The sequence below is a fragment of the Diprion similis genome, chromosome 14, assembly GCF_021155765.1.
Source record: "Diprion similis isolate iyDipSimi1 chromosome 14, iyDipSimi1.1, whole genome shotgun sequence".
NCBI lineage: Eukaryota > Metazoa > Arthropoda > Insecta > Hymenoptera > Diprionidae > Diprion > Diprion similis.
This window is the reverse complement of record NC_060118.1, coordinates 13,167,844-13,191,438: the sequence shown is the minus strand read 5'-3', so window position 1 is coordinate 13,191,438 and position 23,595 is coordinate 13,167,844. Positions and strand designations below refer to the sequence as shown.

The window sequence follows — 23,595 nt, the reverse complement described above, 5'->3', positions numbered from 1 at the left end:
TAAAAGTCGGATTGATCCTTGTGGCTCGTGGCTTATGGCTGAACACATACATGCATGCATGCATGCGCTGAGTTTGCTTGACGATTAATCGTTGTTGTCATTTGTCATTGTTTTGTATACCTATAGTAGCTGTCTCGTCGTTTGTCATTAATTAATATGGATATATATATATACATATCCCAATCTGCACTTGGACAATTTTTTTTTTTCGCGAAAGATGATCATTTGACTTATATTTGACGTTTAAATTAATATATACGTCATATATACAACGTGATTCTGAAGCTTAATTTTCTGCCTGATAGATTGGATACTAGAAGGCAACTTTTACCAAGAGAGAGAGAGAGAGAGAGAGAGAGAGTCGGGTTTTTAATTCATTGCTTTAATTAAACACCCTGAACACGGAAAGAGTGGCTGTGATATATATACATAGTTACAAGCTACAGTGTATACAGTATAGTATATTATATTGTTGGCTCATATTTCATTGTATCTCTACGCAATTACGCGAAGCATCCTGCGGATTCCGCAGCCGTCGCGTCGTTCTGAATTTCTTTTACCCTTTTTTCCGATTTTTTTTTCTTTTTTCTTTTAACCCCCCCCCCCCCCCCCCCCCTCCCTTCGTTTTCGGTTCTTCTCCTTTCTGCTGGCTCTTTCACTTTCGTATACAATCGCCACCGCGGTTTAATTTGATTTTAAATATATCGCACCATAACTGACAATTAATATTTCATGTATTATGTTATTTACGTATCTTAAATTTTGAACGCTTTTCGTTTTATCTCGTTTATCTCCTTTTATCATTTCCATATCACGATGTGTGTATGCGGGCAAAGGGGGACAATCGTTATGGTCATGATCAATATTCCTCTCGGCCTTTAGCTCTATGGCTCTCTCCCTCCACCTATACCAGGTACACATATGTTTATATACAGAGGGTGATTTTAAAGCGAGAAAATAGCCTCCAATTGGTTCTCGCCAATATGGCCTCGCCGAGCTGCGCGCGATCCTATCTTCCTGGTAAAATTGGAAGATACCGTCATGCATTTAGAGCGAGTTAGGACACCAACCCTGCATCCCATTTCACCGTCTATACGAGAAATAATGTTCCGATTATATCGATAACGGAAACGCCGCGCCGCGCCGCGCCGGCAAACTTACCGTTTCGTATTCGATACTCCGTTTTGCTCCATCTTTTGAAACAACAAGAAAAATAAAAAAATAAAAAAGGACAAAAAAAAAAAAAATCTCCTTCCTCTAAAAAATTTCCACGCCGAAGCAGAGGTAGGGGACGATGGTATTTAGGCTCTTCATTTCACACCGACCGGAAGATTGGAGGAGAATCCGGGGAGCTTATACGTTTTCCTCTTGGCCAATTAAAGGGCTTACGAAAGCTACTCTGTTTGTTAAATACTTGTACAATTTCACCTACACAGATTCGTCTCGCTGCTGCTGCTGCTCGCTGCTTATTTGCATTTCGAAATCTTTCAGTGAGCCTCGCGCATAATCTGTTCAAAACGACAGGCAGGCAGGCGGAATGGAAGAGAATCTCTCTTCTCCAAGACTCGGAGATTTAATTCAAGAACGTTGCTATACGACTAACCGGAAAAATTTTCTGCTGCACTTTTTAACGGAACAAATCTCTACTTTTTCTCCCTTCTCATTCTGCCATGGTCTTCTCCACTTTAACCCCGGGTTATGGCTCGGATCGATTTAGTTTCGCAAGGGTCTAAACTGCCACCATTTTTTCTAACCTCAAGCCAAAATAGTTTTTTACGCCATTTCTTATAGGGAAAAATTGATATCGATCAAATTGATATTAACATTTTTTTTTTTTTTTTTTGTGAAATTTAAAATAAACGAGTTGTTCAGTAAATTCAAAATGGAGGTTTAAGCGATGGGGTGCAAATCCCAGTAACCTCCATCCCCAACGATTTCCGAAGGAAAATCGCTACTTACACAATTTTTTTTCCAGTCAGCCCATTTTTTGGTTCAATTCCAAAATATATCCGGATTCGAGTGAGAAATTAGGGGGACTTTCCGGAAGCATCTTCGACGCGATTCTTCACTGTCGGGTTATTTTCGTGCGGCGTCGTGTATTCGATTCTCAGTTTCCGCGCCCCTCTCCCTTATTCTTCGTCTACTCCTTGATGCATCAATTTCTTATGCCCCACTTTATCTTCCTCGTATTTCTCATCTTTCTCATTTTACTCGCATCAGCAACAACGACGACGATCTCGTCGTTCCGGAAAACGAATATGTGTAGCCTTCCGCCATACGCTGGCTGCGACAATGAAATATTTATGAGGCAATTTCTCCGTCGTACTTACTTTTATTCCTGTATCTACTGTTATTCTTCTTATTAATATAATTATTATTATTATTTGCTTGTAATCATAATATTCATCCGTTTTTTTTTTTTTTTTTTTCCAATGATTACTATCGTAACTCAGACGCAGCTGCTGATCATTTTTTTACCAATTAGGTTTGTCTTTCCTGTCAAGTATCGCTAGCATAAATCATCCTCTTCAAAGATTAATCATAATTCAGGATTTTTGATTAGTTTCGAAAGTGGGCTAGATTGCCTCGTTCGAGTTTCTATTGATTTTCTGCGATGTAAGATTTTGGTGCCTGTGTTTAGATAATATGCAAGTTAGACATAAGCAGAAGAAAAACGTGACGTAGACGTTGATTGATTCCCTCTGAAAACTCATTTACTACCAGATCGCCAATTTTCTTTTCGATACGTACAATAATACGACGTGAACGAGATAGGCATAGGTATAAAAGCGAATGGGATGGTGTACAGTACACATGGGGCGTTCCATGCCAAATCCGATGGTTTGAAAAATTTTCATTCTTGATTTCCTTAATTTTTTTATATTCCTTAATACCTCTAAAAAGAGCTCTTTTGATCAATTTTGAGATTCTTTTGATTACTTGTTGAAAAAAATATCAAGTTTTCAAAAAAAGTCAAAATTATGCTTCAAGACTTAAAACTCAAAAATCTCAACCAAACAAACTTTGAATATTTTTTTTGTACTTTTTTCTGTAAAGGTCATCCAAAAACAAAGAATTTAGAAAAAAAAATTAAATTTGGACCATTATCAAGAAAGTTATGAACAAAAAACTAGACAAAGAGCGTTTTTTTTTTGTAATCTGATACTTTTTTAACAAGTTATCAAAAAAATCTCAAAATTTATAAGAGAGGCTCTTTTGATGGGTACTAAAAAATATAAAAAAATTGAGGAAATCAAAAATTAAAATATTTCAAACCGTCCGATTTGGCGTGGAATGCCCCATATACATATAACTGGTAATACGCAAGTTTTGAAAAGACCGATAAAATATATTTTATACCTTTGTATAATAATATAATAATATAACAATATAATTATATATATATATACATCCATCGTCAAAGATATGAAATTGAGTTGCAAAATTTTATAGCCAGAACGATATTGGATGTTTCGAATAGGCGAGGAGGAAGATAAGGCGATTTTTTACCCCACAGCTCTATGGGTATTATTATTAACGCAGGTTTTTCGCTCAACGGAAACCGTTAGTCAGCTAATTCCGGAAAAATTAATGAGATTTTTAATCCCCTTATTATTCAGTGACTTTAATCCCGTCCCACTTATTTCCATTTGTCATTTCGGCGTTATTGAATTGCCTAAGAATATAAAGAAGGAGGAGGAGGCTTCAATTTGAGATCTGCTCGCGTGTATCGAATTTTTTTTTTTTTTTTTTCCACCTTATTATACAACACGCGTCGAATTTCATCCCCTGTACGATTAATTTCATCGTTGGGTTTACGAGTGGATTGGATTTTTATCAAAGTTTTCAACTCTTTTCCCGTATTTTTCCTTGCCATTTATTTTCTTCGACTCCTTTTTTCTTCGCGTCTATTTTCGCGCACAACTCGTGCCGATTGAAAAGGGTATAATAAACTCACCCCTTCTGAACGCTGCCCGGTTTTTACTTCGGGAACGACTCGATCCTTCTGATACTCTCTAGTTTAAACTTTGAATTCCTCAGTGCCCTACGGGCTCAAGTAATTCACGTCTAACTCCTGAAACACCCGAGAGAGAGAAAGAGAGAATGAGATAATGAGAGAAAAAGAGAGAGAGAGAAAGAGAATCGGTACGATGAACGCGAGGCGGACCTTTTAATTACAACTTTGAATGATTTCAATTTTACTCGCTCTTAATATTTTTCTTTTCTGCACGTTGTTTTAGTTTTTCTGTTGTTTTTTTTTTTTTTTTTCAATTTTTGAACATCAACATCATTTTCCAATTGGATTATGAAAATAAACAATATAACGTCAAATTTCAATTTTATTTCGGATTGTTTTTTTTTTTTTTTCCGTCTTCGTCTTCTCTTTCACGACGACAGACGTTATATACGTATGCAATTGTAATTTCAAAGTACAAATAAGCGCTGAGGGTCTCGCTACGTGAATTTTTGATTCTCTCATTTGTGAGAACACTCTCTTCGTGTTCTTATTCTTCCCGCTTTCCCTGGATAGTTTCTTTTCTTTTCTCTCCTTAACGTAAATTCTTCTAGTCACAATCTCAGTCATTCATTTTTTATACACATTACCATATACATACATATATTTTTATAATTCTATAAACATTATTGAGCGTTATTTTGAATTTTGAAATGTTTTAAAAAAAAAAAATATTTCTCACCCTGACGTCTGAAAATCATTTTTATTTTCTTTAGTTACAATTCAAGAATAAATAAAAAAACAGGATCTAGCGTATTTGACTCGTCGAAAAAATAAGTGTTTACTTAAGTACCCCCTTTTGCACCCCCTCCCCTATATATATATATATATATATATATATAATATGCACGTAATACCTGGTTATACACCAGTTAAGTATACATCCATTTGCAAACTCTCGGTAAGTTTTCTTTCACCCCTCGTTCTCTCACTTGTTTCTCTCGTTCTCTCTCTCTCTCTCTCTTCTTGTCCTGGAAAATCTCTGCAGACGCCCGCCGTGGTGGCCAGTCGAGTTGAGCAAACTTTTGAATAATTCACCATTGCACTGCGCGTTTAATCAAAGTGGAGTGGTAATTAAATCAGATGAGAGGGAAAAAGAGAATGAATACCGGCTGCTGCTGCTGCTGCTGCTGCTGGTGCAAGCGAGTTTTGCAGTATCAATATCCACGTGGCTTTGGGAAATGGGGATTCACTCACTGTGCATATATACTTGCACGATTTTATACACGTCTGACTGTATTTTATCTTTTGTTAACTCGGGGATATTGAATATCATCAAGGCGCGATATAAAGTGACGTCTTTTAATTCCACGCGTCTCTGTTATTTTATTTTTATTTTTCTTTTTATTTATGATTTCTTTCTTCTTCTTCTGATCTTTTACTCTAACTAAATAAGTGCAGAAGTGAAGCTAATTTTAATTTCACAAAATGCATATGCGTAAAGAGAGCTTGGTTCGATGTAAAAAATGTAATAAAATTCGAGACAAACTTCCAATTATTTTTCTCCCTTAACGAACCTCTCCGTTGAATCTCATCTTTAAGTTACACTCGTGCGGTAATATTCGTATGTGTAGTTAAATAATTTTATTATCACATTCATCTACTTCGCCAAAGCCGATCAGAAAAGACCCCGCAGAATCCTTGTGGAAATTGGCTCTCGGTCAAATTGCCTGGATTTTCAGTATCTTGTAGTACTTATTCTTTCATCAAAAGTTCTCAAGGACTCCAGTCCCGAAAATCATTAGTTTTCGAGATACAGAGATACAGACTTCGGAAGGGGCTGCATGGATTTTTTTATATCCATGGATTACGCGATTTTTACGAATTACGAAGCTTCGAGGGCGACTTTAAATCAAATGTATCACTCAAAAACTGCACAACCGATTCGCGGAGACTCCGCAGACGCCTGAAAAACAGGGCAAGTCGATCATCGCAAGAGTCGGAGGGTCTCGTTCTTTGGACCAAATCCGACGTCGCACCTTCTTCCGGTAAACCAGCGAGTTCATGGTTGGAATCGATGCGTTGATGGAATAAATCACAGCTTTCTGCCTATCGTTGAGAATCAGCCGCGCAGTATTTTGAGTGATTTGTTCGACTTCAAGTTCTCTTGAAGCCGCATGATTCACGAAAATCACGAAATCCATGGATATCAAAAAATCTGAACACCTTTCGTCCTAAGCCTGTACCTCGGAAACTACTGATTTTTGGGTCTTGTCGTAGTATTATCAATTTTTTTCGCATTTAAACATTTCCCGCTTTCCCGCTCTTCGGAGCTGCTTGTTCTCGGCGACGACGTGGCGACGATGATGAACGATCCGCGAGTGGCTGAAACTCGTTAAAATTCCCCGGGTTTAAACGAACGTAGGGATTTCAACCAAATACTGGCAAACACAATATCAAACGTACTCCAGCTGTTTCAGAAGCCTCTTGAACTCTCCACCTGCGGGCTATCAATCGATCAATCGCCATACCACCAAATTCATGTAAAAGTCTGCCCGGAGGCCGACAGCCAGACTTTGGCCATGGATACGCACGTACCATGGTCAAACGGTCAGATTCACAGGCGTTCTCGAAAATTCCTCAGTCGTACTTTCACGGGTGAAGAAATAATTTGTCGGAGAATTTTTTTTTTTCCTTTCTTTCTTCCTTTCTTGGTGGCAGGCAGGTGACCATTTCAATTCGTAATTTCATATCCGTGCAGATTGTGGAAACCATTTTTTCTCATTGTGGTGTGATGTAATGTCATTGGGATCACGAACCTTGCATGAATTTTTTGCATCCGCGTAAAATTCTTACGCAATAATAATTACTTTTCGCACTTGTGCTTTTCCGTTTTCGATTGCAACTAAATTTTCTGTATCAGGCTTACAATTAATTACAGTGCTTTTTGGAGGGCAAAGAATTTTTAAATAATCAATACGTAACGGTAAATTCGATTCCGATTGAATAACAAGAAGTTCGTATAATCGGTGAATATTGAGTCGACGGACGTGTCTTAAAATCATGTCGTATAATAAAATTAAGGGACAAATTCCAAGTATATAAATCGATGAAAAATGTACAATAGCAATAAACGGCGTCAAGATTTTTCCTCGATCATCGGATATTACGAGCTCATAATTATATAATATCTCGGTTGAGAATATTAATAATTCTACCGTCGTCACTAGATAGACGGAAGAAAGCCTTATAATTGGTTTGTCAAATGTGGTTGGTTGTTATCTCCGGTACTAATTGACTTGATTTATACTCACGTGTGGGAAGATAACGGCTTGCTTACTACGGCTCTCTGTAATCTCTGTCCTCGCGTATTTCTACGGAGAAACGAACGTGAAACCGACCGTCTCTCGCTGCACCAACTCGGCCTGTGAACGAAATAAATTAGATAAAACAATCTAATAGTTTTTGAAAATACTCGCTTATAAAAGAAAAGAAAACATTCGAATGTTTCGGACCAAAATCCTCTGCAATTCTGGGACATTTTCACAGGTATTTAACATATACGATGAATTCATTTGTCGCACTATTTAAATGCAATCAAGCAAAATTCTTTTCCTGCTTCTCTCGATCAAATATTATTAGCAACGTTTCGAAGCACCGAAAGATTTTACAGTGAACCTAATTTACCGCACATCTGATCTTTTTTTTTTCTAATTCACGTATAGGAATCATAAAATTATTACTCATTGAACAAATAATAGCAATCATTTTTCCTCGAATATTCGTCTAATTGAGTTGTAAATCAGCTGTACAGACTAGTATATATATATATATATATATATATAGGGTGGATATAGTTTTAACATAACCCTGAAAAAAAGACGTAGACGTTTAGTTGATGTGTTTGAGAATATAATGTAAGATTATAATAGACCCTAAACTCGTAGAGATGTTTGTTAATATCGGAGTTGTTGGATTATGTTTATTTTTCTCTTCTCCATTTCCTTGTCGGGTCGCGGGATAGTGGATTCGCGATTGAAGGTAACGAGCTCGGTCGGTACACACGAGAAAAAGCGCAAGCATAGCCATAACCAAATGCCGACCGAGGACACCCCCGGAATGATGTTGGGGGACAGGGGCGGTAGTAGTAAGGCGGTGGACGCAGGCTCTGATTTTCCTACAAACTGCACGACAGTTATCTACGCCATTCCCGAGGAGGAACGCGTTGTCGTTGGCTATCTCAATGAGTGGATCAATGCCTACGCTTTCATATCAAGTGAGTATCAAAAGATCTATTTTCAAAACAACCCCTAGCCCACGAGTCGCGAATAAACCATTGTTACCGGTCGCGAACTTCCTTACCGACCGTCGGTAAGATCGGAAGAAAGTCGTCTGATTTTAACCAAGAGTGGTTACTGCCTTTGGTCTCTCCTTTACGTGGAATTCATTATTTTCCAACGGGGGGGTTGTTTGTAATTTATACGCACGCTTCGTCATCCACCGAGCTGGATGTAATATCGATTGAAAGTATATTTTTTCTTATTCACAAATTGTTATACTTTTAGTAGAATCTTCTGATCAATTTTCTCCTCTATATATACATCAGGAATGCGGGTAGTAAAAAAAAATAAGAAAAAAAAAAGCAGAACAAGATAAAAAAAACATCTGGCTTGCATTTTTGCTGTTATGCATCTTACAGTATTATTATTATTATACATATACTCTATATGATTACGTTACGTGAATATTACATAAGCATATAATACGTTTGTATTCTCAGTAGTTGGTAGATTTTATATGCATGTGTTTGAATTTTGAAACTAGTCTAATGTCTCTTTATTACATACATACATACATACATACATACATACATACATACATACCTGTATCGTCATATTAATAATTGAATTATTCACTCAAGTGATTATGCATACTTTACGAGTATTCCGTATTTCGTTTTGTCTACTTGAACGATAATGAGGAATTCATATTCTCAACATATATATATATATATATATATATATATATATATATATACCTTTCAGAGTTTCAGAGTCTTCTTTCCCGTCAGATACAATAACAAGTCTCTTGATCAACGTCATAAATTTTATAACACTATCCAAAAATGCGTTATTAATTTTTCTTTCTTCGATTTTTTTTTTTTTTTTTTTCCAAACCCTCTCAGAAAACCAGGAGAAATTCTATCTCTACATAATCGTTTCGGTAACGGCTGGGATACTTCTGTTCCTCGGTCTGGTTATCGGCCGATTATTGGTCAGCCGACATCGGGCTAAAAGAGACGCTAAATTTCACGCCAATAACGACGCCTTGCCGAACGGATTCACAGACGACATCTCGGAGATCGACGCCGATATCGATCTCACAACTCCTGTAGCCGTTCCGATGCAGGACTCGAGGTACAATCTTACGTTAACATATTTTATCTCGTAGGGTTTTCGATACCAGCCTTCCTCACGATTTTTCAAAATGTATACGAAATCATGAGGAATGAGCAAAAAAAAAAAAAAAAAAAAAATCACGTGATTTCGGGAATCACTGGCAATCCACTTATCCTCTTTCCAAGCAAGCAAGCTGATTTGTATTCATCTAGTCAATTTTTTTTTTCTGTCTCCACCTAAAATTTTGTTGGATATGTCGAAAAGGCAAGAAAAAAAAAAAAAAAAATCTCGAAGGTTACAACCCTTAATATTAATGTTAAGTAATTTCCCTGGGCGTGAAAATATTTTTTATATAAAATACACGTAAGGCAAAAACCTTTTTTTCTTTATTTAAAAATTCTATAACTCAGTGCCATTTTATGCTATCACATTGTTTTTGGTCGAAATTTTCAGCAGAATTGAACGATCTTCAAAATCGTTTAATCAAATTTACCAAAAAATTTTAAGTCAAATTTAATTTCCTACATAAAAAGGTCCTCTAAACCTAAAACCTTGACTTAATTTTTGCGATTCATCGAATAACTAAAGATTAGATTCGAAATCGGGTAGAAATCATGAGAAATCGATTCCTTTCGGAAATCGTTGAGCCCCGTTTCAACCCCTGTACAGGATTCCGGAAACGCAACTGGCCGAGCGTCTTCACGGGGAACGTTACTACTCGGACGGTAGGATGGGGTTGATGGGGACCCCGCCGATCCACGCCACATCTCAGCAGCAGCAACAGCATCATCATCACGGGGGCGTCAGGATCGACCTCGGCAATCACATGGTCGGCACCGATAGCCTTCACACGATTCTCCGATCGTCAGAAAACCCAAGAACGATGACCAACAAGAGCTACTACTACGGCTGACAAGAAGAGGGGGCAGCCCTCCGCGAGGGGAGGCCCCCCACGTTGAGTCCGGTACCGGAAGTTACCACTCGGAAGTACTGTTTCTAGATATACATACGTATATTATATTATATTATATTATATATATATATATATATATTATATATATATATACGATCATTGTCTTCGTCGTCGTGAGTGACGTCAGTCTCGTTGGGGTTGAATTGTTGTTTCCTTTCACCACCACCACCACCTTCCTCTTCTTCTAACGACGATTCGTTCTTTTGTTATTATACATAATAACTGTAAATAATTATCTAAACATTTTGTTATTATTAATAATCTTTAAACCGTCAAGTTTTTATGTGAGAAAAATTTATGTATCGAGATGAATGGATTTAACAGCTCTTTTCACCAAATTTCATACCGACTATATATAGTTAGTTCTCTCTGATCGTTCGATCGTGTATAACTGATGAAAGAAAATTCTTAGCTTATTATTATTATTATTATTATTATTATTATTATTATGATTTTATTTTTTTTTTTTTGCTTCTCTCGTTTTCTTTTCTCTCTCCTCTTTCTTTGGGGATATTCTTATGGAGATTATACAAGCTTCCGGACTTTCACGCTTTGTATTGATCTTTCTTATCGGCCGAGCTACGTAGGTATTACCTATTTACTTTCTCAAATAATATATGTGTATAATAATACCGACAAACATACACGCGTGTAATAACTTTTCAAGAGGAAATTAGTTCAGCGATCGATTCTTGGTATTGCGTTTGCCATTCCTTTCTTCTTTTTTTTTTTTGGTAATTTTTTTTGTATTCATTTCTTCGCTTATTACTCAAAATTAGACGCCAGAAACGTTTTCTCTGTTGTTGGGCAGTTTTTCCTCGATCGAATATACATATATCGCAAAACGTCAGCATTGGTATAATGATATAAACGCGCTACGTCAGTGCGAGCTTTTACTTTATCTTTCATTTGTGTTTTCACACGTGAAGCTGAGAAAAAGAGAAAAATATTCAAGCATAATTATAGAATATCAATTTGTAAATAAAATCAAGTATATATATATATATATATATATATATATATATATATATATATATATATATATATATATATACGTAAGTATGTATACTATATTAGAATTTAAGGTGTAAATCCGGAGATGAGGAAATTTATTCGCGTATCGAGAGGCGAGGGTGATGAAAATAGTTGAAAAAACTTTGACCGATTTTGTGCCATGAATTTCTCTTTCGATAGTTGTATGAATCTATAAGGTAATTATCTTTACTAACTATGTATTATTATTTCAATAGGTATATAGTTATATACAGATCTTTGCAACGATTGGCATAAAGTATCAATTTTTCTTAAATACAATTTACTTAATTGTCCGTCTTTTTCTTTCATTGACACATACGTAGTCACTTTCTCACGAATCTTGTTCATTCGGCCAAAAATGAAAAAAAAAGAAAAAGAAAATTTTACATCGTTACAAAATCCTTGAGAAAACCACACAAACTTTGGATTTAAATCAAGTAATAAACTGCTGAGAATGAAATGAAATGAAATTGAACGGAATTAGGAAAAATTCATGTACGTATAAAAATGTTTCACCTATATAACGGACTCCACGTATGCGGATATTGTAACTATATTCTACGCGTATGGTGGAAATATCGATTGGAGATGAACTCGAGGTACCAAAGATAATTAAGGTTAAATCAACAAAATAATAATAATAATAATAACAATAATAACAATAATAGTAACACTAACAATAATATCGGTATTAAGAATTAATAATATCAACTATTCTTGTTGGAATATTTTCAACGGAGTGCCTGACAATTTGAATATTATATATATATATATATATGTATTATATATAGAGCGGCCGTATAGGATTCACGTCTGCGCGTCCCGCTATCGAAAATTTCCCAACGTCCTTCGTAAATTCAAACAACAATACCTATATATGTATGTATATATGTATGTGTATACGTATATACACGTATATTTAAATGGATACATACATACATACATACATACATACATACATACATACATAGATAAACGAATCGATAACAGTTTAATTGAGTAGCGAAAATGGCGGGGTATATAAAACGCGTTGCGGGGAAAAAAAAATGAAACGTAACAAATATTTAGTTTAAGGGGAAACCGAAGGAAGGGAAATCATTTTTGGCTAATTCGAAGCGAATTTTTACGGTGTAAGTATCTGTACGTTTCGTATTATACGTATATATTATATTATATTATATTGTTTGTATGTATGTATGTATGTATGTACAAAAAACGTAACCGCAAAATATTATACTATTCGATACGTATAATAATAATAATAATAACAACAACAACTTTGACAGTGATAATCTTTTGTATTATATATATATATATATATATATATATATATATATATATATATATATATATATATATATATATATATGCAGGGAGTAAGAAAATTTACGTACGATAATAATATATGTCATTACTATTATTAGTATAATTATAATGACGTTATTATGTTGTGTTAAAAAAAAAAACAATTACACGAGTAAATATCGCGACGAAATGGCGATACTCGGTGATGTAATATCGCGTATATAATATAGTTTAATTCACGATAACGCGTATAGGAAATGTACGGTACGTACGTATTATTCTGTACACCCTTTATACTATCCTCACGTCAGGTCACGTCGTCGGCGTGAAATCGTTACGCGTGAAAATTTCTATCGGTACTTAAATGACGAAAAATCAAAACTCCGAAAAAAAAAAAAAAAAAAAAAAAAAACCAAGAAAAACCAAACAAACAAACAATACGTTGTACATAATTCTGTAAAATATTATATAGTAATTAACGTAGTATAGATGGTATATATATATATATATATATATAAGTAAGAAAATTTCTGAGAAAGTTGACTCAAATACGCGTTGTATAGTACATAAACAAGATGAAATGAAAGAAAAGAAAAAAGAAGAAAAACGTTAAATAACAAATACATAGGATTATTCATATAAAAACGTGTAATGGCGAATCGAAAACAAGAAAGAGAGAGAATGAAGGGAAAATAAGAGAATCAACAAAAATTTCAAAAATGATGTCACTAGTCTAGGTTAACTTTCTTATTCCACTGCCCCCACCCCTTCAGCCGTCATTTAATACTTAATAATATGAATTTATCATTATTATTTTTCTACAAAATCGATACAGTGTTGAATATATTTTCACTTTTTTCATTATGCATAAATCAATCCCTTTATATATATATATATATATATATATATATATATATATATATATATATTACATGTAGATATATTAATAATAAGAGACTCGTAAACTTAATTAATAAATAATTGATTATAACGATGTTTGGTTTACACGTGCAGCAGTGAAAGTGATAACGTAACAATAATGATAACGAAAACTACAACAATATTAAAAATAATAGTTCAAGTGGGTGAAATTAATAAAAAAAAAATGTGTATAATAATTATTATAAAAAGACAAAGAGTAAGAATCTGATACACGCCGCGTTTAAATTTTTCCGCCTGATTTATTCGTATAATACGGATTAGTGGGAGGACGTGAAAAAAAAAAAAAAAACAAAAGTAGGAAAAAAAAAAGAACAAAGAACAGAAACAACAAGAATCTATCGAATATCGATAATTGTTCGTAATTGAAATGAATATTACTGTAAGATAGGTATAAATGTATATTATTATTATTATTATTATTATTATTATTATTATTATTATATATAAACACTTGTAAGTATATCACTGTTGTTATATCGTATTATTATTAATGGAAAGAAGAAGGGGAAGAGAGGAGAAAAGATTAACACTACGTACACGCGTATTATACATACATATATCGCAAAAGTACAAATGGCGTGTATGAAGGATGAAAGAAGTGCGAAAAAGAGCGAATTAAGCATAAAAGAATTGAAGAGGATGAGAAAGAGAAGCGAAAACAAAAGAAAAAAAAGAAAGAAAAACACAAATAAAATAAATATTATATATGAACATTGTCATAATAAAATATTACGGTCAATTTTTAATCCGGACTTTCTCGTTGACATGAATCGCATATATATATATATTTATTATACCTATATCACGCAGGTGTATTGTACGTGTATACTAGGGTGGCGCAAAAAAACCGACTATTTTTTTTTTTTTTTTTTGAGTCTCGTGTGACAAAATGTTATTTTTTGATGTTTTAAGAGCCCACTCCAAAGGACAGTTAAAAAAAAAAATTTTTAACAGGTCACTCCATATTTTAAAAAATGGCAATTTTTGAATATTATTTCTAGTCCCGAGTGAGAAAGCAACAACAATATCAATATTCGCGAACAAAACGAGTTTCCTATTAAAACACCCGCGTGTTCGGAGTACATTTTTCATTCCTGGATCCGGATCGATTCCATGCAGAGACAAGACGTATCAATGACGCTAGCGGAATGCGTGAAACCACCCCCACCCCTAACAATAGTAGGGGTTGCGACGTTGTGCACTGCGTGAAAATCAAACTCGAAGTGATTCGGTTAGTTTCACGCAGTTTGAAAATTTTTATTCATGCAGATTTCAGCGAGATTGACATTCGTAATCCGGATCGAGCGGATAAAGAATATAAATACAAATAAATAAACTCAAATTATTCAAACGAAAAGAATTATACGTGTATACTAGGGTGGCGCAAATAACCGACTATTTTTTTTTTTTTTTTTTTTTTTCCGAGTTTCGTGTGACAAAATTTTAGTTTTTGATGTTTTAAGAGCCCACTCCAAAGGACAGCTGAAAAAAAAAATTTTAAGAGGTCGCTCCAAATTTTTTAAAGCGTCGGAAATCGTCAAAAATCGATTATTTTTCTTTTTCAATTTTTTTCTCGTTACGGTATAATTTTATAGACCAAAAAAAATAAGTTCCCGAAAGTTTCAGTTCAAAATTTGAATTTTCAAAGGTCGCTCATAATTTTTTTTCAATTTTTTCGTGCATTTCTTTAGATCTTTTCGAGCGACCTTTTAACATTCATATTAAAATTTCATAATTTTTTTTTCTTTCGTTAAGTAAGAAAGAATCGATAACAATACACCACGACATGAATTAAAAATCAAACAAAATACTGAAAATATAATTTTTTCAATTTAATGTTTTGACGATTTTTGACATTTTTAAAAATTTGGAGCGACTTCTTAAAATTTTTTTTTTTCGAGCTTTCCTTTGGAGTGGGCTCTTAAAACATCAAAAACTAACATTTTGCCACACGAGACTCGAAAAAAAAAAAAAAAAAAAATTGTCGGTTTTTTTGCGCCACCCTAATATATAGTAATTATTTAATTACTATGTTCCACGACGTAGATCTGATTTCTCGACGACAGGTTAACGAATCGCACGCAAGTATAATTTAACTCGTGTAATGTTTATTGTATACGTGATACTTGGTGTTTGGTTAAATTTCGATCACCCGGGGCTCGACGAATTATAATACCCAGCATGCAACGCCGGCAGTCACACGACGTCGAAAAAATTCTCTTCCAACCATTAAATTTGCTTTTCACAACTCAGAGGTGAGGGCATGGCTTACACGACGAAACGGACAAATCGTTACCCCGATTAAATCCCCCCCCCCCCCCCCCCCCCTACGTATGTTGCCATTTCTTTATTTCTGCATGAAATAAAAATGGATTTGAGTCTTTTTTTGTTCAGAATTGTGTATAGAATGGGACTGTTAAAGCCCTCTTTGCGTTTAAAATACGTGGACTTTGATATCTGATATTCATGAAAATTATGGAATGAGAGAAAAAAAGGTGGAAATCTCAGGGAATTTTATGTCGTACTTGGAATATAATAATTTTTATCCTAGGTTCATGAAAATTTACTAATTTGGCGAGAAAAAATCAATCTTACTTTCAACGAAGCCCTGACTTCTTAAAAATTGTACTAGCTAGCCAATTCTTACAAATGTTTATCATTTATTGTCAACATGAGAAGAAACTGGATAAAATAATGATTCTTATCACAAATAACTTGGACACCCTGGACAACGTTAAAACTGACCAGGTCATCCCATTAAAGCACAAGTTTCCTAACTTTTCTTCACAGTTTTCCATTCTTTAACCCCGATTTCTGCAAATTTTCAATTTAAATTGCCGAACTTTGTGTAACAACCGCACACGCGTTTCGATGATTCGATGCCAGTCGAACGTGTAGCAGCTGTGCCGAGTTATCGTGTTCCTCGGCAATTAGGCAGTAGGAGAAACGTATTAATCAGAAACGTCATATTCTCTGGTAATTATCGAACCGACGGTAGGGTCGGTAGGTATACAGTATTCGGTATAATACATACCTTCCACCTATTCGTGGGTTGTTACCCGTCGTGTCGCATGTTTGTTTTCACTATATATATATAAGGAGGAATTGTGATGTGACGTGTTGTTACGTTAACCGATAATTTCACCGCAGAATCTAAACTTCTATGTGATACGGAATAATTCCCGGCAACACGTTCGGTTTCAAATTAGCGTAACAACGTATATATACATAAGGGGGGTTTCCAAGCCAACTCGACTAGTGTGTTAAACTCCAACCATCTGAAAATCATTTTATGTTTTTTTTTTTTCTAAGATTCTAGTCTGTAAAAAACGTGACATGAATTTTTTTTTTCGAACCGTTTTTTTCTTATAAATGTTTGAAAAAAATTCAATTCACCTTTTTTATCTTGTAGAATGTCAGAAGAAAAAAAAAACGTGAAATGATTTTGAGATGGTCAGGGTTTAACACTCGTCGAGTTGGCGTGGAATACCCCATATATATATATATTTATATTTATTATAACACCCGGTGAGTCTGATAGGCTGGAAAAGGATTTGCCGAGGAATCGAAGGGTATCGGAGGGTCCGTCCTTAGGATGAGGGGGATTTTTTTGCGGACACGCGGTCGCGCAACCAGGACACCATCACAATTCATAGACTATAGTGGACTACGTATAAGGTATAGAGTAAGTATATATCGGGTCGATATTTCCTTCCCGAGGCTCACGGCCTCGGGCGACACTCCTGTCAGCTCACCCTCACCCTCACCCTCACCCTCCACCTCGCCGCGACTTCTTCTCAACGCCCCCTCAACCCTCAACCCCCGATCCCTCGTTTCCTCTTTTTCCAGACCCCGCAGCGAGTCGCCCTCCTCTCTCCGAAGGAAAGGAAGGAAGGAAGGAAGGAAGGAAGGAAGGAAAGACACGAGAAGAGGAGGCGGAGCGGGGAAAAGAGAAAAGAAAAGAAAAGAAAGAATAAAAGAAAAAGCAAAAAACAAGAAGCGGAAGAAGGTGAACGAGGAGGAGGAGGAGGAGGAGGAGGAAAAAATGAAAAGGGGTGAAAGAAAAAGACGGATGTAATCTGATTTTCTACCACCGGCGCGTCACGCGCAACCCTCTGATCCACTCGTCCTCTAACCCACCTCATGCATACATATATATACACCTGGCTCTCCTAAGAGAGACTCAACTTCTAAAGGCTTCGGGGCAACTTTTAACCAAAGAGAGGAACTCCGGATAAGAGCATCCCGGCCTAAGTCTCTCACTATGTACAGTGGCTGACTAATCATCTTCAATTCCGGATATTCCATTCACTCTGAGTCGCTAACGTTGACTCAAGATTATAATTATCTTTAATATCACACGAGGCAATCTCTGGCGGAGTAAAAATAAATTATTATGTAGGCGAGACCGGGGCTAGAAATGACAGGGGTAGATTGTTAAAACGGTTATTATTTCGCGTTACTAATGCCAAAAGAATTTTTGGCTCTGCAGAACGAGAAGGGCGTATCAAAATTTGAAAAAAAAAATCATTTTTTTCTTGTTCATATACGCCCTTTTGGCTTTAAGAATTTTTTTTCTTGTAAGAAAAATTTTATAATGTGTAAACCTTCGAAAAAATGGAATGGCAAAAGAGAAAAAAAAAAAACGATTTGTCCATTTTTTCCACAGATTTATACATTATGTACACGTTTTTAAGTTGATTGGAGAAAAAACAACTTTTTTGATACACCCCATTTGGTTCTGCAGAGTCAAAAGGGGGTATATTTTGAGATACACCCTTTTGGAATGATAGTAACACGATTTCTAAACTATGAAAGATGGGGCCACGGGGAGAGTATTTAACCCTTAACCCCCCCTTTAACAATTGCAACAACCTACCCCCGTCACTTCTAGCCCCAGTTTCCCCTACTAGAACTTGTTTATTCAGACTTGAGTAGAGAGAAAACAAGTAGAAAAATCTTCACCCATTTTGCGTGAGCTTGTGCTGTTGCGTATTATTTGTAAGTAGTAACGGCAGCGGTATGATCAGACCAAGCATCAAGTACGCGGTCTGAGTTTAACGAATTTTTGCCGTCAGGGCGGGATTTTTGAAAACGGAAAATTAACGAGCGTCGCTGTGTGAATCGATGCGAGAGTCGATTAGGGTCGTGAGTATTTGTGCCCAATATGCTTGCAGGAAGTTCTCAAACTTTGACTTGACGGCTGTGATATTACTGAAAATTTTATCACTCCAGAGTTGATTGAAAGGGCTGCTGTTCGATAAGAGGGGAAGAGAAGAGGAAAAAACACCGAATTCAAACAGCCTGAAAAACGATATTGTAATTCGAGATGAAATTCAAACGGACGTTGGGAGGCTCGAAGGGAATTTGAAGGAGGGCTTGATTAATGGGTTTGATGGAATCGCGCCGGCGTCGCGGCATATAAGTGGTTCATTCAGTCCGGTTCAGCGCCTACATTATATGTATAAGGCATGCCTACCCTCCTCGGGATTTTCTAGTGCCAATCGAGGCTTTTGTTACAAGGCAAAAGACCCACAACTCGGCAAAAAATCCCCTTTTCTCCTTTTACCTTGTAATATACATATGGGGCATTCCACGCCAAATCGACAACTTTCGAACCCGATCTCTTTTCTATTTGACTGAAAGTTTTTTTGTTTTTTTTTTTTAAATCCTTTTCCACCCTATGAAAAACGTGTATTAGAATTTTTTCAAATTTTTTCCACCGGCGGAAAAAAAAAGTTGTAAATTTTCCACGAAATACTTTTTTTTTTTTTTTTTTTTTGGTTGGGTATAAAAATTTGAAAAACTTCGGGGAGTTTTTCTTCATCAATAGGGTAGAAAAGGATGGGAAAAAATAAACTTGAAAAATTTCTAGCAGAATTTCATTATCGATAGAATACTTTGCTTTTTTTTTTTATTTATTTCTTTCTCTTCTTTACTTCAGCGATAACTTTTCCTTTTTTTTCCCCCATTCTTCGCACAGATCATGCCAGCTGCAATTATTCAGCGCAAAGATTAAACGTAACTTTGTAGCCTCGATGAGGGAGGGTGCGGAAAATTTTAATTAACCTTCCGGCTTTCCTCACTCATTTCGCAGTTATGATGCAGCCTGTAACGCGGTGCGTGCCGACCCACCTGATTGTGAAAACCCTCGGTGAAAATTGTTGTAAATCACGTGTCCGTGCAATAATTGCGCTCGTTGCGTGGCCGTAAATTCTCCCTTGCCGTATATAAAAATACTGTAAACGCGGAACCGGAGCTACCACTCGTTTCTATAACTCTACGCGTGTTTTGGCCACGTCAGTCATAATCGGAATTGAAACAAAGTAAACAAACGAAGCAGTTCCGACGATTTCGTTTTTAACGCATTTTTTACCTGCGATTTTTTTTTTTTTTTTTCTTTGTAGTTTCTGAATATTTTTATCTTGATTTAAAAAAATTGCCCACGTAACGAGGGATAATTCCTGAGTTTTTGAAAATCATTACTCAAAAAAGTACGTCTTCGGTGTTGATTGTTTCTCGGAGATGGTTAACCTGAAACCAAAAAATCAAACGATTTTAGATTCAGCATGCCAATGGCCGTGGAATGAATCAGACGATTTTTGATGTTTGCAAAATTAACAAAATGCCGGAAATTTTTCTAAAAAGTTGAAAAAGATCGCTTTTTTGCCGTTTTTTGCAAAAGAAAAAAAAAAAAAAAAAAAAAAATGCAGTCGAAATCAAAATTTGAAAAAACGTATGAATCATTCCAAGACCATTAACATGCTGAATCTAAAACCGTCCGATTTTTTGGTTTCAGGTTAACCATCTCCGAGAAATCATCAACACCGCAGACCTGCTTTTTTCAAACTGATTTTTTCGTATATACAAAGTGATTAAAACGATTAAAAAATTTTTCTTCATGTAATTCTAGAGTGTATTTATTAAGCCTAACAAAGCTTATATTAATATTTACAGTTAAGACTTATTTAAAAAATTCTCGAAAAAACCCTCTTTTTTGCTCGTCACTTGGGGTCTACCCCTTAACCGTCGTCGTCGTGCCGAGTTTCGATGTCAGGGTGATAATTACCGGCAGCAGTTCTACCCTAATCGAGGGGGTTGGATGGCCGAATAGCGTGCGCTGTACCAAACGTGCAGAAGAAACTTTTCCGCTTGTCTTGTAGATCCGTGTCAGGAACGCGAAGAGCCCAAACGGAATCATTAGAGCAAAAGTTTGCCCCGCAAACGGGGCGCTGAAACAATTTTCTCGCAGTCAGTGTTTAAAGAAAAACAAGAATAAAAAACAGCCGCAAGAAGGGAACAAAGAGGGTTGAGATCATCGTTTCCAGTTTCCGGTACAGATGAAACGCTTTTCACACGGACATTGAACACATGATCGCTATTTCGTTCAGGCAAAATACGATTTCCGGTCTCCACTTTTTTCCATCCCTCTTCTCTTTCCATCGTCCTTCTGATGTTGGATCATAGATCGTAATGTAACGCCGTTTTGCTTGTCCGTGCGTAAAAAATTCTTGGAATATTTTGCGTGAAAATCTATCGATTCGCGCGATCGGAGAGGAGAGCAAAGAAGAAGAAGAGGATTTCTATGATGTCCCGAGCTTACGTTGTTAGGGGTGAATTCCTCCCCTTCCTCGAGCCCGTTCTCACGTTCCTGACGTATGATTCATGCGCGTGTAGTACGTGTGTCATTCACGCGGGCAGTAAATTCAGCTTATGTAAATGTTATTGCAGTTGGATTGCTCTGGCAGTTTGCCCGGGGAGGAAAAGCGAGACCCGGTGATGCTGAATTTTTTAGGCACACTGAATCCGCCCCATCATCCCGCCTCAGGATTTCCCTTGATTGTTTAATCCGGCCGGAATACGAGGGGCGGTTTACGGAATACCTACCACGTTTTTCCAAAGGTATTCAAGTTTCAGTTTCGCAGTAATATTACATCGTGTATCTCACAACATGATCTATCTATAAACCCCGACACAATGGGTATATAAAATAAAATTAACCACCTGAAACTTTGATCAAATATAAATTATTCGGAAATTATTTACTCGAGTATAATTAAATTAAAAAACTAAACATTTTATTCTGATTTTAGGCGTTATTTTCTTAAGGTGCCCACTTTGCCCCACCATCCCCTATAAGTAATGAGACAAACCACAATGAAGATCGTATCATAATATAGGTGCTGCACAATTATAAGTATATAGAAAAACTGCTTATTTGCAACTGCAATTCAATTAATATTTTCCCAGGGTTTTATTGTTGGGCTGCATTTTTCCGCGAACCACTTCGGCGACCTGCAGCAGCAGCAGATAACCGAAGCCGATAGGGTGTAGCTGGGGGTCAAACAACCTGCGATAACCGATGCAGGTGATTCAGGTCAGAGCTATTTCCTGCCATGCATATCCGTCAAAGCACACTTTGCCCCATTTTTCCGTACAACCTCGTGCAGATTAGGCCGCAGCTCGATACCCTGAGACCGAGCGATGCTCGATCGAATTTCTTCCTCGTTTCGCGAACCGATTTTGCGAAAATAATCGACGCTTCTGCATCCGCGTCGAGCAATTATCGCTGCTTCAAAGAGATAGAAAGAGCAAATTTTATTATCGTTATATCGCGCATGCCACAGTGTCTCTCTTCCTCTCTCCTCTTCTCTCTCTCTCTCTCTCTCTTGCAAAATGTCTTTGGCTGAGCTTAGTTTAATTACAGTTTTCGCACCGGGCGGCTTTATACTCCGGGAGTAATTCCGCTTCGTTATCAAGTGGCGGCTCGTTTTTATACCAAAGTATAATATTTATGTGTATATACATAAGAATTTTTTACTCGAAGAAGAAATTAGCCAGATTTTCATCACCCCATAAGCTTCTTTTTTACTACCCCCGTGTCAGGTTCCTTTGACTCAAATTTCGATTGTAATCACTTGAGGTAAGTCTGAATATTAATTCTCCGCTATACGTTTATGGAAATGATTAAAGTTACGCCATTAGGTACCTGAAGTGTGCAGGTTATACTTTTTCATGATTAGAAGTAATGTGAGGCTGGTTCTGGATACAGATTCCTATTATCGACTCTTATCGACATTTTACCCAGACTCAATTCCTTCTTCACGATGACGTCACCGCGATCAACCTTCTGCCGTACCGACCCGAAGGTCAAAATCGCAGAGCAGGGTTTGAGTCTGCGTAAGGTGTCGATAAGTGTCGATAGTAGAAATCTACATCGTAATAGTTCACTTTTTGGAATAATCGCGCTGTTTGCAAATTTTCGGACTGCCTGAAATGCAGTAAATTCATATTTTGTAAATTCAGTTACTTCGATAAGTCGCTATAAAATTGCAAAAGTGGTGACTTTTTTTACCCCCAATGACAAGTTACGCTCACGTTAATAACTTGAACAGCCTAAACTTTTATGTATCAATTTCACTCTCCCCAACAACTATGAGCTTTAACTCCGATTATTTTGAACTTCCCTTCTTATCTTCTTCAGAGCCAGGCGTTGATGGACCTAAACTTCTGACGAGTTAATTAAGCATTGCAATCCCGTGCTAATTGTTTTACTTTTATAAACATAAGTAAGCTCAGATCTCACGATGCGGGCATCGACAAACGCTTCGAGACCGACTGTAAAGCTTTTCTTGACAACGAAGCGAAAGCTTTTGAGGTAAAGCAATTAGATTAACGAAGTGAATTTATTAACGAGCTTCGTTTAATTGAAATCAGGATTCTCGGATCCCCTTCCACCCTCCCTCCTCTTCAGCTCCTGCGCTTCATTCGAGGACCGAAAATCGCCTTCGTTTTCCACATCTTTATATATTGTTTACTTTCTTCTTTCTCCCACAGCCCCAAAAGCTGGCAAATAATTTTTACACGATGGTTTTACGAAATATCGCGAATGCCAAAGGGGTGTAAAAAAAAAACTTTTTTGTCATTCAACTTAGAATCGTGTAAATCGTAAAAATGTGTAAAAAAAATTGAAGATTCACTCTGAA

General features: G+C 36.3%; 1 protein-coding gene and 1 long non-coding RNA gene across 5 annotated transcripts in view; one reads left to right on the top strand and one right to left on the bottom strand.

The window, feature by feature from the left end:
* Positions 1 to 10,357, top strand: part of LOC124414906 (protein eva-1 homolog C-like) — a 79,962-nt gene extending 69,605 nt beyond the window's left edge. For 3 of the 4 annotated variants that reach the window (XM_046896063.1, XM_046896064.1, XM_046896062.1), the window contains exons 7-9: positions 7,980 to 8,231; positions 9,141 to 9,372; positions 10,024 to 10,357. In XM_046896063.1, coding sequence (XP_046752019.1) covers positions 7,980 to 8,231; positions 9,141 to 9,372; positions 10,024 to 10,267 — 728 coding nt within the window. In that variant the 3' untranslated portion in view covers positions 10,268 to 10,357. The remainder of the gene's footprint in view (positions 1 to 7,979; positions 8,232 to 9,140; positions 9,373 to 10,023) is intronic. The other variant, XM_046896065.1, reaches the window with a different exon arrangement.
* Positions 5,780 to 16,766, bottom strand: LOC124414913. Its single transcript, XR_006930083.1, has 3 exons — positions 16,755 to 16,766; positions 9,906 to 9,910; positions 5,780 to 5,969 (listed from the first exon to the last, which is right to left on the bottom strand). It is a non-coding gene; the product is annotated as an uncharacterized LOC124414913 (long non-coding RNA).
* Positions 16,767 to 23,595: the final 6,829 nt, after the last annotated feature.